General features: G+C 42.3%; 1 protein-coding gene across 1 annotated transcript in view; it reads left to right on the top strand.

Annotated features, from left to right (window-relative positions):
* The window catches only part of TMOD2 (tropomodulin 2), a 56,268-nt gene that overhangs the window by 27,353 nt on the left and 16,021 nt on the right, over positions 1-12,894 (top strand). Inside the window, exons 4-5 of the mRNA XM_079953447.1 lie at positions 8,154-8,276; positions 9,675-9,758. Of these exons, the coding sequence (XP_079809573.1) occupies positions 8,154-8,276; positions 9,675-9,758 (207 nt within the window). The remainder of the gene's footprint in view (positions 1-8,153; positions 8,277-9,674; positions 9,759-12,894) is intronic.

The raw sequence follows: 12,894 nt of genomic DNA on the forward strand, positions 1-12,894 counted from the left end.
CCTAGGTAACAGGACCAGTGGTCAGGGATGATGGGAATTGTAGTCCCAAAACATCTGGAGGGCCAAGCTTGTCTATGATTGGCTTAAAAGTGTAGTAAGCTGATACTGTTGGCAGAACCCTTGTAGCTTTATAAAGGCTACCCACAGGTGCAATGAATCACATAAATTTTCAGGAAATTTAAAGATACAGTATCCAAAAATCTGGCAAAGAGAACATAAACAGTAGCCATATTGTCAGAAAATAAAGCAATTGAAATCTAATTCAATATTCAAACTCCCCGGGTGGAGAGTCATTTTGGACTCACGGCTGTCCATGGAGGCACAGGTTAATTCTGTGTCCAGGGCGGCTGTCTACCAGCTCCATCTGGTACGCAGGCTGAGACCCGACCTGCCTGCAGACTGTCTCACCAGAGTGGTGCATGCTCTGGTTATCTCCCGCTTGGACTACTGCAACACACTCTACGTGGGGCTACCTTTGAAGGTGAGCCGGAAACTGCAATTAATCCAGAATGCGGCAGCTAGACTGGTGACTGGGAGTGGCTGCCGGGACCACATAACACCGGTTCTGAGAGATCTGCATTGGCTCCCAGTACGTTTCCGAGCACAATTCAAAGTGTTGGTGCTGATCTTTAAAGCCCTAAACGGCCTTGGTCCTGTATACCTGAAGGAGCGTCTCCACCTGCATCATTCTGCCCAGACACTGAGATCCAGCTCCGAGGGCCTTCTGGCGGTTCCATCGCTGCAAGAAGTGAGGTTACAGGGAACCAGACAGAGGGCTTTCTCGGTAGGGGCGCCCACCCTGTGGAACACCCTCCCTTCAGATGTGAAGGAAATAAGCAGCTATCCTAGCTTTAAAAGACATCTGAAGGCAGCCCTGTTCAGGGAAGTTTTTAATATTTAACGCTGTATTGTTTTTAACACTGGGTTGGGAGCCACCCAGAGTGGCTGGGGAAAGTCAGCCAGATGGGCGGGTATAAATTTATTATTATTATTATTATTATTATTATTTAAATAGGTAAATCAGTCTGGTTTCTTGTTGGTGCACACACGGCACTTGATCCATCAGCTCCCTTGTCCTTCCATACTGATGCACAGTGGAGCCCACTCCCAGCTTTTAAAAAATAATATTTCAAAACTGTACTTTTTGCCAGCACCAGTTTAAAAATAAGAAGGATAGGCAAATGCATGGCTGCCTCGCCACTGAGTTTGCTCCCCATGAACCTATTGAAACACACACACACCCGACCAAAAAAACCCCACTCCCAGCTTTGGGGACCCACCCCTGCAACCTCCAGATTCAAGCCCCACCCAAAAAAGTTGCACCTTGAGACCTGGTCTGGGGCAAAGTAGGAGTGTTCTTTTAGATTGCACTTAGTGCCAAAGTGTGATATTGCGCAGATGGTGCATGAGAGAGTGATGAAAATTAAATCTCCACCGCTCTAAACCTGGAACGGGGCTGCCAGTAAGATTGACGTTTTGAAGTTCATTGGCTGTGAATAGAATGTATCTTGACAGTTAGCTAAATAAGAGAAATATATTGTTTCCATTGTCCTCTTCTGCGTTTAAAAAGGAGGAAAAGTAACTGAAAATTGAAACTATATTTACTGTTTGAACTGTGCTTAAAAGGATTGACACAAATAGAAACTGTTTCCCTCTAGAGGGAGCCTTTGAAACTGTTATAAGAGCTGATCTGGGAGAACCAGCTGCAAGATAAGAGACTGTGAGAATCAGGGATTGACCTTGGACTATTTGAGAATGTCGACAGAAGAAGCTTTAGTGATTGCTTTATGCAAAATAAGTCACTCGTTGGAACAACTCCACAAGAAGACAGATGTTATGACTACTAAAATTGATAACTTGGGACAAAAAGTGACTAACTTGGGACAAAAAGTGACTAATTTGGGACAAAAAGTGAACATCAATACAGAAATTATTCAGGATCTGATACAGGAATCTACTTTGACAGGGCAAAATGTCGAGAAGGCGAAGGAGAAAGTTGCTGTTGTTGAACCTAAAGTAATACAAGTGGGAGCCCCAGCCTTACAGAGGCAAATTGAGGACTATAAGTTGAGGCCTTTTATGATTGAATATAGAAAAAGTCAGATTTTGAGGATCGGAGCCCTGCCTGGACTGGAGAAGGAAAGTTGGATAGATCCCTTCATTGTTTTTGTTTTGTTTTGTTTAGGTCAATGTGTCAATGTTGTGTTTTGTATTGTTTATATATTGTATTGTATTGTTTTTTCCCTTTCTTGTTTTTTTTCCTTTTTTTCTTTTTTCTTCTCTTTCTTTTTTGTAAGTTTTAAAAGTAATAAATATTATTTAAAAAAAAAAGATGGTGCATGTGAGTCTATTGATGCTTTTTAAAGAAAAATGAAAAACACCACCCCATGTGCAAATATTTCACTCTGGAATCAAGGTTCAGCTGTACCTGTATGTACCACATCAGGGGGAGGGACAGAAAGGTGGCTTTCACCATTGGAAGCTAAGGCCCAGAAAAGACTCAATATGGAGGCCAAATGGCCGAAGTATTGGGAAATATTAGAAAAAGATGGAGATAATTGGAAATTGCAGAGTCAGGAGAAAATGAAAGACAAAGTGCGAGATTGGTTACATTATGCTCAGATTAAAGAAGTTTTTAAACTTGATAAAAAGTTAGGATTCCAGGTGGAAAAATCGAAGTTAGAAACGGAACTGTTAGAGCCTAAGACTAAGGTACTCTCAAGAATGTATAACTTGCTGTTAAAATGGAACACACAAGATGAAATGGTTAAATCGGCTATGATAAAGTGGGCACAGGACATTGGGTATAATATTATGTTTGAGGACTGGGAAAAGTTATGGACCATTGGGCTGAATTTCACTGCATGTAATGCTTTGAAAGAAAATGTAATGAAAATGATATATAGATGGTACATGACCCCAGTCAAACTTGCAAAAATATACCACTTGTCTGATAATAAGTGTTGGAAATGCAGGGAAAGTGAAGGAACGTTCTTTCACCTCTGGTGGACTTGCCCTAGGTTTAAGGCCTTCTGGGAAATGATATACAATGAGCTGAAAAAGGTATTTAAGTATACCTTCCCTAAGAAACCAGAGGCCTTCCTTTTGGGCATCGTTGACCAGAGGGTGCTAAGGAATGACCGAACATTTTTTATGTATGCAACAATAGCAGCAAGGATACTCGTTGCGAAGCATTGGAAAACCCAAGATCTACCCACACTGGAAGAATGGCAGATGCAACTGATAGACTATATGGAACTGGCCGAGATGACTGGCAGAATTCGAGACCTGGGAGAGGAGACGGTGGAAGAAGATTGGAAGAAATTTAAGGACTATTTGCAAAAATATTGTAAACTGTATGAATGTTAAGGAGGATGCTTGATCACAAACAACTTGGCACCATTGAATTAGATAAACTGAACTATGAAGATAAGCTAAATTTAGGAAAAAATCAACTTTTAGATAATGATTAGGCTAAACTAAAAAGTTTTAAAAAGTCAAATGAATATATCTAAAATTTAAGATATAACATTGGAAAATTAGATAAGGTGGGGACAAGGTGATAAATTGCTGAATTAATTTTTATATTTTGGAACGTAGGAGAGGGAGATGTGAGGAAGTCCAAAAAGGATAAGAAAATATGTTATGAAATGTGATTTTTTTGTATGTTTCGTTTATTATGTTATAATTTAAAAAAAAAACTATTAATAAATATTATATTTAAAAAAAAGAGAAGAAAGAGCGCCGCCAGAGGCGAGAGTTTAAAATCCACTCTTCTTCCTGGAAAAGCCCTGCAGTTAGTCATTTATCTCTCTAGCTCAGCAACTTTTCCCTTTCTTTGAAGCCGATGGCTTCGCTAGGGAATACTTGAACAAAAAGAGCTCTCCTGTGTCAGCCAGCTGGTTAAAAGATGAACGCTCAGTTGTGTGTGTATGTGTGTGTGTGTGTTCTTTAAAGTCAGCTGTATGGTTTTGATTATGTTGTGGAATAAGCTGGGGGAAGCAGGGCAGGAGGAGAGAATTCCAAAAGCTTCATAAGAAGGCTGTGGAATCGGGAAGGAATTTGATAGAGCGGCTGCTCGTATTTTCTTAGGAATCTTAGGAGGTTGTATAATCTTTGAAGGGGCACAGCTGTGACTATCATGCAAGGACCCTACACTTCTGAATTTGCCACTATGCTATTGTATTTAATGGACCTCTTTACCTTCACTTTTGACACTTGGAATGTATATTTTTAGAGCCCACTTTGTTTGTGTTGGGACGCGGGTGGCAACACAGAGCCTAGGACTTGCTGATCAGAAGGTTGGCGGTTCGAATCCCCGGGACGGGGTGAGCTCCCGTTGCTCCGTGCCAGCTCCTGCCAACCTAGCAGTTCGAAAGCACGTCAAAGTGCAAGTAGATAAATAGGTAAACTGGCGGGAAGGTAAACGGCGTTTCCGTGCACTGCTTTGGTTTGCCAGAAGCGGTTTCCTGGAAGCTGTACGCCGGCACCCTCGGCCAGTAAAGCGAGATGAGCGCCGCAACCTCAGAGTCGGTCACGACTGGACCTAATGGTCAGGGGTCCATTTACCTTTACTTTATTGTACTTAATGGACCTCTTTACCTTCACTTTTGACACTTGGAATGTATATTTTTAGAGCCCACTTTCTTTGTGTTAATTTTAGGTTAAAACTTTTAAATATTGTGCTTTAATACTGATGTTCAAGTGTTCCCTAGCGAAGCCATCAGCTTCAAAGAAAGGGAAAAGTTGCTGAGCTAGAGAGAGAATTTACTAATACACAGTTTTAATTGTTGCAACGTGCCCTGGAACCTTAAGGTGAAGGGCAGGTAATAAATTGCAACAATTATTATTGTTATCATCATCATCATCATCATCATCATCATGAATATATTGTAGGGGGAAATAAGGTTTTAATGGGCATTGCTAATATGGGGAGAAGTACTAGCGTGGAGGCATTCCTTTGGGAGTTGTCATAGTATTGCTAGCTTCTAAGTCTGGAAATTATGAATCACCTCCCTAAAAATAATACAAGCAGCTAAATATCACAAGGCAAAATCGATCAACTCTGTGCATTATTTGTCTCTTGTTCCTCAAATGCATGAAGCAGCCTTAAACTGAATCAGACCCATCTAGTTCACTTTTTGTCTGGGTTCTTCACATTAGTAGCCAAACACTGCTAGGTTTGGCGGAAAAAAACCATGGAGAACAGCTATAAATTTACCTTTTTATTAAACTAATGCAAAGAGATGATGAGCTCAAAGAGTTGGATCAGCTGCATCAGTGGCAGTAGTGAACTTCATGCAAGATTGGGAATGCAGGGCTACATCCAATGCAGTGCTAAGACAAAGCCACTTAAAGAATAATAGAGTTGTAGACTTGGAAGGTTCCCCCAAGATGAATTCAGGTCCAATCCCCTGCAACGCAGAAATTGCAAGAAAATTAAATACCGTATTTTTCGCTCTATAGGGTGCACCGGCCCATAGCGCACCTAGCTTTTTTGGGGGGGGGGAATAAAGAAAAAAAAATATTCCCCCCCTAGGCGCGGGGCTGGGGTGGGGGAAGCCCGAGCTTCCCCCGACCCCAGCCCCCAGAACAGGCTGCTATCCGCAAGCCTTGGGAGCCTGGCGGGAGTTCCTGCCGGGCTCCCAAGGCTTGCGGATATCTGCCCGAAGCCCGGGGTGCGCTGCGAAGGCTTGCGGATAGCTTCCTGAAGTCTGGAGAGCGAGAGGGGTCGGTGCGCACCGACCCCTCTCACTCTCCAGGCTTCAGCGAAAGCCTGCATTCGCTCCATAGGATGCACACACATTTCCCCTTCATTTTAGGAGGAAAAAAAGTGCGTCCTATAGAGCGAAAAATACGGTAAATAAAAATTTCTGACAGATGGCCATCCAACTTGTTCTACTGACAAATGTTTCATGCTGCTGGAACATGGTTGCCTCAAAGAACTTCTGGTAACTTGTGGGGGAAATCATGTTCGTTTGATTCCCACAGAAAGTGCTTTGTAAAATCTAGGGTCCATCGGATGCTAGCAATCAAATAGGCAATGCAGCTTTGTGGAGACTGTTCTTCAGAGCCTGTGAGACTTTCTGTGTGGTGGGATGTTCCCACAGAGGGGTGCTTCTTACAGAGTTGTCGGATCCTTGGAAAGCTTTTCCTTTGTCATCCGATTCATAAAATGAGAGGAGAATGCACTTGATGTTCTAGCTCTGCTCTCGTCGAAATCCATAGGGAATGAGATGACGTTGGCTGGTGGGAAAACCCAGGCCAGGATGCAAACGTCTTGGAAAATCCTCATAATGAAAGCCAGCTGCTTAGCGTTCAGTTCAAGAAAAAGATATTTAGGCGCTGGCCGTGTTTTAAAACGAGCAACAACTGAATTTGTAGCATTTCTTTTAATTTTATTTATTCATTTTGTGAAATTTATATTCTGCTTGAGTGTAAACAACAATAAGTATCCAAACAAACTCCTGTGTTGCAAAGAGAACGTCAACAATGTTTAGGCAACATGATGACCATGTACATATGTAATAGACAATCTTTATAGGATTCCTTCAAACAATAACAAGTTCAAAATGAAATCTTAGTCTCAAAGTCTCTGAAATTTAGTAAATATAATCTCCAACACTGAACAGAGATTCCGGATATTGACTGCTGTTTTTTAGATCTTCATCAGCGTGGTGGGAGAATATAGAATTGCTTCATAAGCTGGAAATAAAATTTTAAGGACGATGATCTGCATGACATATCACTTTACAAAAATGAATTCTATAAAGATTGTCTATTATGTATGTATATGGTCATCGTGTTGCCTAAACATTGTTGAGTGTAAACAACAAGAACCCTCAAGGCAGTTTGAAAAAAGAACGTTACGGTTCAAAAGTAACTGTAGAACAACATCTTTATTGGGACTACCTAAAAGGTCACAAAACATCAAGCAAGCTTTCCAGTTCTCCAAAGCTCTTCTTCATCAGGGTTCACCAACCTTTTGGAGCCTGGGGACAGATTGGCAGGCGGGAGAAATTATTGGGGGCACCACATCCGAGCCGCAACTTATTGTACTGACCACAGCAGGATGCTTCTATTAAACCTATTTTCAGCAGGGAGATGAGGCCCTGTGGGTGCCAGGGGAGGTCTTGTGGGCATGTGTACACCTGTGGGCTTTGCAAGATGGAGTTGAGCAGGTGTTGGGGCCCTTTGGCCCTTTGGCCCTCCAGATGTTGCTGAACGACAACTCCCATCCGCTCTGAAAGGCATGGCCAATGGCCAGGGATGAGGGGAGTTGTAGGTCAGTAACATCTAGAGGGTGAAAGATACAGGCACTCTGCATCTGAAATCAAGTGCTGATAATCCTAGACAAACTACCAGTACCAATTAGTTTCCGGGCCCAATTCAAAGTGCTGGTTTTGACCTATGAAGCCTTAAACGGCTCAGGACCGCAATGCCTCAAGGACCGCCTCTTTCCATATGAACCTACCTGAGATCATCTTTTGAGGCCCTTCTTTGTGTGCCTCCTCCGCGAGAGGTCTGGAGGGTGGCAACACGAGAACGGGGCCTTCTCTGCAGTGGCTCCCTGGCTGTGAAATGCTGTCCCCGGGGAAGTCCGCCTGGCGCCTTCATTACACACCTTTAGGCGCCAGGCAAAATTTTTCCTTTTCAACCAGGCCTTTGTCTGACTTGATCTACATCCTATACCCTTTTTAAAAATGCTGGCTCTTTGGGGTGTTTTTTTATTAGGTTGTTGGTTTTGTTTTGATTAAGGATTTGATATTTTATGTGACCCGCCCTGAGGCCTTCGGATATAGGTCAGAATAGAAATTTTTTTATTATTATTATTATTATTATTATTATTATTATTATTATTATTATTACATTGAGAATATCTGAACACTCAGAACATCAATAGTATGGGTCTGGAAAGTGGAGAAACAGGCATCTTCTTTTCCTTTTTCCAACATTTGCCCGGGATGGTCAGCAGTCACGTGTTCCATGACGGCATTTACCAGAATCTGGGCATTCACACTACACAAAGATCTATACAACTTCTCTCTGAATAAATTCTTAAGTGGGTGAACCCTGCCAGACTTACTGATGGTTACATCACCACCATCCAGTTTAATTTGCTTTCTCTTCCTTTCCCCTTTTTCTTTTTAAAGGAAAAGCGTTTATCCCCAAAGAAAGACCAATAGAAACCCGCACAGAGGAGAAAGTAACTCTGGATCCAGAATTAGAAGAAGCCCTGGCCAGTGCCTCTGACACTGAGCTGTACGATCTAGCAGGTTTGTTGCCATCTTTGAACAGTTGGGTTATCTCAAACTGGGCCTAGGTATCTTAACACAGCTGGCAGCAACAGCCCTGTGGTTTTTTTTGCAACTCCTACCATGCTTCTCAAGGTGGCCATCCATGATGCTCCAATATAAGCTGACAGGACCAAACCACACATTCTGGTTTTTTTCCCTTCGTGTGTGTGTGTGTGTGTGTGTGTGTGTGTGTGTATATATGTGTGTATGTGTGTATATATATTAAACAACCTTAAAATATCAAAGACTTCCCTTCTTCTCTTTCCATGGTTCTTTTTGCATAACATAAATCCCTGCATATTTTATACTGTATAAACTAAACCATTCAGTATTCCATTATTAAAGGTAAAGGGACCCCTGACCATTAGGTCCAGTCGTGGCCGACTCTGGGGTTGCGGCGCTCAACTCACTTTACTGGCTGAGGGAGCCGGTGTACAGCTTCCGGGTCATGTGGCCAGTATGACTAAGCTGCTTCTGGTGAACCAGAGCAGTGCATGGAAACGCCGTTTACCTTCCCGCTGGAGTGGTACCTATTTATCTACTTGCACTTTTGATGTGCTTTCGAACTGCTAGGTTGGCAGGAGCTGGGACAGAGCAACAGGAGCTCACTCCGTCGTGGGGATTTGAACCGCTGACCTTCTGATCGGCAAGTCCTAGGCTCTGTGGTTTAACCCACAGTGCCACCCGCGTCCCTATTCCATTATTACATCCATCCAAATCACACATTCTGTTAGCTACATAGCTGTGCCTTTCCCCCCTGCACACAAAAGGCTAGTGCTGGGTTTCTGATCTGGATTGGGTCCTTAGCATGGGGAACATGAGGGCTTTAACCCTTTGTCCCCTCACTATCCTTTAAAAAAAGAGAAAAGAAACAAAAGAGACTCGCCCCTGATTACAGGTTTGGTATTCCCAATCTGGACTGACACCACAATCGAGGGTTAATGCCCCCTGGATGCTAGGACCCCTGTACTTTAAAGGCATAGCTATGATTTAGTAGCCCAAGTCCATAAGTTCTTATAGCACAACGGCAAATGTAGATTCCACCCCCCCCCAAGTTTTTCCATTGCTGGGCTATTGAAATCCTATATTGCTGGGCCTTCTCAGTGGTGGCAGCCACCCTGTGGAACGCCCTCCCATCAGATGTCAAGGAAATAAACAACTATCTGACTTTTAGAAGACATCTGAAGGCAACCCTGTTTAGGGAAGTTTTTAATGTTTGATGTTTTATCGTGTTTTAAATATTCTGTTGGGAGCCGCCCAGAGTGGCTGGGGAAACCCAGCCAGATGGGCGGGGTATAAATAATAAATGATGATGATGATGATGATGACGATGATAGCTGAAGCTAACACCTGTACTCTTGTTGGTGGTTTTTACAGCTGTCCTAGGAGTACATAACCTGGTCAACAACCCAAAGTTTGATGAAGGAACCACCACTAAAGATGGCAAAGAAACCGTGAAAAGTAAGCAGGCACTTTTCTTTCTCCCAGATGGTTTGCAAGCATCCAAGCAGGCAATGAGAGCCAAAGGGGAAGTTCCAGAATGTTGCTGTTTTCGGGTGGGATTCTGCCATGGGCTGAGGGCCTTCTGGCGGTTTCCTCGCTGCGAGAAGTGAGGTTACAGGGAACCAGGAAGAGGGCCTTCTCGGTGGTGGTGCCCGCCCTGTGGAACGCCCTCCCATCAGACGCCACTATCTGACTTTTAGAAGACATTGGAAGGCAGCCCTGTTTAGGGAAGTTTTAAATGTTTGATCGTATTTTTAATATTCTGTTGGGAGCTGCCCAGAGTGGCTGGGTATAAATAATAAACTGTTGTTGTTGTTGTTGTTGTTGTTGTTGTTCAGAAAGTCATTATTCAGATAGTCATTCAGACAGTTTCATCACAACAACAACCACCTTGAGACCTGCGGGTATAGGGCAGAATATAAATTTAATAAATAACAACCACAACAACCATATTCTGTCGTTTAAGATGACCCAACACTAGTGAATCTCATTAGGAAAGATATCATCCTAGAAAGAGAGAAATGAGTTCCAGTATGCTACAGCTGCCGCTAGATTATTAATTGCCCAAAATTGGAAAAGCCAAAGTATCCCACCAATTAGTGATTGGCAAACAAAGTTATTCGAATTTGTAGAACTTGCAAAAATGACACAAAAAATTAGAAACCAAAAGAATACAAAGTTTATTAATGACTGGAATAAATTTATGAATTATATTGAAGGGAATTATAAGAACCTAAAAACTATAGCAGGACTGATATAGATCCTACGATGTGCAAATTATTATAACTATCAACTGCAGGAGAAACAAACTATTCATACTAAGAAGCCTGAAACCGGGAGGGATGGAAGTCAATAGGTGTGTAGAATAATTAAAATACTTAAAAATATAAAGATATAAATGAGAAGACAAAGAAGCGTAATGGAAATCGACATTGTTTATACGTTATGTATTGATATTTATTTAGTTTTCTTTTTTTGTGTGTGTTGGGGTTTTTTACAACTGTTGTAACCGTTGATTTATTTTTCTTTTTGGTGATCTAATGTGAAAATTAATAAAAAGAATTAAAAAAAAAAATAGAAAGAGAGAAATGAGGGGTATCCCTATTGTTCTACAGAATTATGCTGGGCGGGGAATAAATAAATAAATAAATATTATTCAATCGCCAGGGTCATCTAATCGCTATGCAGTCAAATCAGGATGAATGCTCAACATAAATGGGCTGTATGGAAGCACATTAAGTCGCACCTAGTTTATATATCTTCTAGGACAGTGTTTCCCAACCTTGGGTCTCCAGCTGCTGTTGGACTACATTTCCCATCATCCCTGACCATTGGTCTTGCTAGCAAGGGATGATGGGAGTTGTAGTCCAAAAACAGCTGGAGACCCAAGGTTGGGAAACACTGTTCTAGGATAACAATGCACACATGACAAGGTACTCTCCTCTCCGCAGCAAGAACCATCATAACTAGACACTGGAAGGACCTCTCAGGAATGAAAATTGACGGCTGGTACCCAAATGTATGGGAAACTGCCCTAGTAGAAAAGTTAACCAACAAACTTATTATTTATTCAATTTGTATACAGCCTTTCATCCAAAGGTCACGACCTAAAAAGATAAAATCATTTGTTTTTCAAGCATTTCAAAGCAATTTAAAGGCCTAAATGGCTTAGGGCTTCTCCCATATAAACCTACCCATATATTAAGTTCTTCTGGAGAGCATCTTCTTCATCCCACCAACATATCAGGTACATTTATCAGGAAATGGGCAAAACAGTTGTCTCCCTGGCTGCACCCAGGTTCTAGAACTCCCTTCTTGAGGCTCATTTGAAGCCCTTTAATGGTTTTTCACTTGTATACATTGTACTTTTGACCGACTTTAAACCAACTACCTTTGGATCTGGCCCTTTGTGTGGGGGCTGTTTAAGATTAACTGCAATTCCAGTTGTCTTCCCACGTTCGTAAAGCCCCTGGGAAATGTGGAAGAAACGGGGCAGTTTTTATTCCACCCAAAATGAGGCTGATGTTATAGCCCTCCCAGCTAGAGGCTCGTGCGCTGCAGCCTTCAAAGGGCTTATGTTGCTAATTTGTGTCCCTCTCTGTGATTATTTTCTCTCTCTTTTTTCTGCAAAGGTCCACCATTCCAGCTTGGTGGGTCTGCTAAGCTGCACTCCTGCCACATATTTAGCAGCTAGGAATTTGCTCTGTCAGACATCTTCATTCCAAAAACAATACTCCCTTCCCTCCAGCAGATAGTTGTTGCTTTGTTTTCAATTGGGGGTAAAAACGGTGAGGGATGCATTTCAGGAGCCCCTGAAGAAATAAGATTATAAGCAGACTGAACGAGGAGAGGCTCCACAGGAGGGAAGAAGAGGAGCTGTTGTGTTGCACTGGTTAGACTAGGGTCAAAGAGACCTGCACTGGTTAGACTAGGGTCAAAGAGACCTGGATTCAAATCCTGACAAAGCCTTCTCAAAAGCTGGCTGGGCAAGCACTGTCTCTTTCTCTCTCTTAGTCCAGTCTAGCTCATGGGACTGTAGCAAGGATGAGGCCTGGGCGATATATCAATATTGTGGGAATGTTTAGGGATGTGGGGGAGGATATATTGTCTAAGATATCCTATCCCAACTTCTCTTTACAAGTTCAACAAAATCAGCAGAGTTAACATTCCCCTTTTTTAAACACACACACAGCAGATAGCTTGCTCAGACTCGTTAGAGTCTCTGTAAATATTTCCTGGTATTTCCCCCGTTTAATCCCTCCTAAAATGCGACTCTACGCAGTCTTCTGTAAAGTATAAAACGTTTACTCAAAAGTAATCATCTGTTCACACAAAGGATCCCAGAAGGCAGACTTAAAAGTTTAGAACATAGTTTAAATGTGGTGACTATCTCCTTATGGGAGAAAGCCCCCCTTTTATTCTCTTGGCCTGGAGTCAAGGGTGCATTTTAGTAGTGCTGTTGTTAAGATGGCGTCGATAGAGACAAGAGAGACAAGATGGCCTGTGATTCTGGTTCTTTCTTACTTCAAGAGAGGCCACGCCCATCTCAAGTTACACGTAGGAAGTTTCGTCTCAGTCCCGGAAAGCAGGAAGT

The sequence above is a fragment of the Podarcis cretensis genome (assembly GCF_951804945.1).
Source record: "Podarcis cretensis genome assembly, chromosome: 14".
Classification (NCBI taxonomy): domain Eukaryota; kingdom Metazoa; phylum Chordata; class Lepidosauria; order Squamata; family Lacertidae; genus Podarcis; species Podarcis cretensis.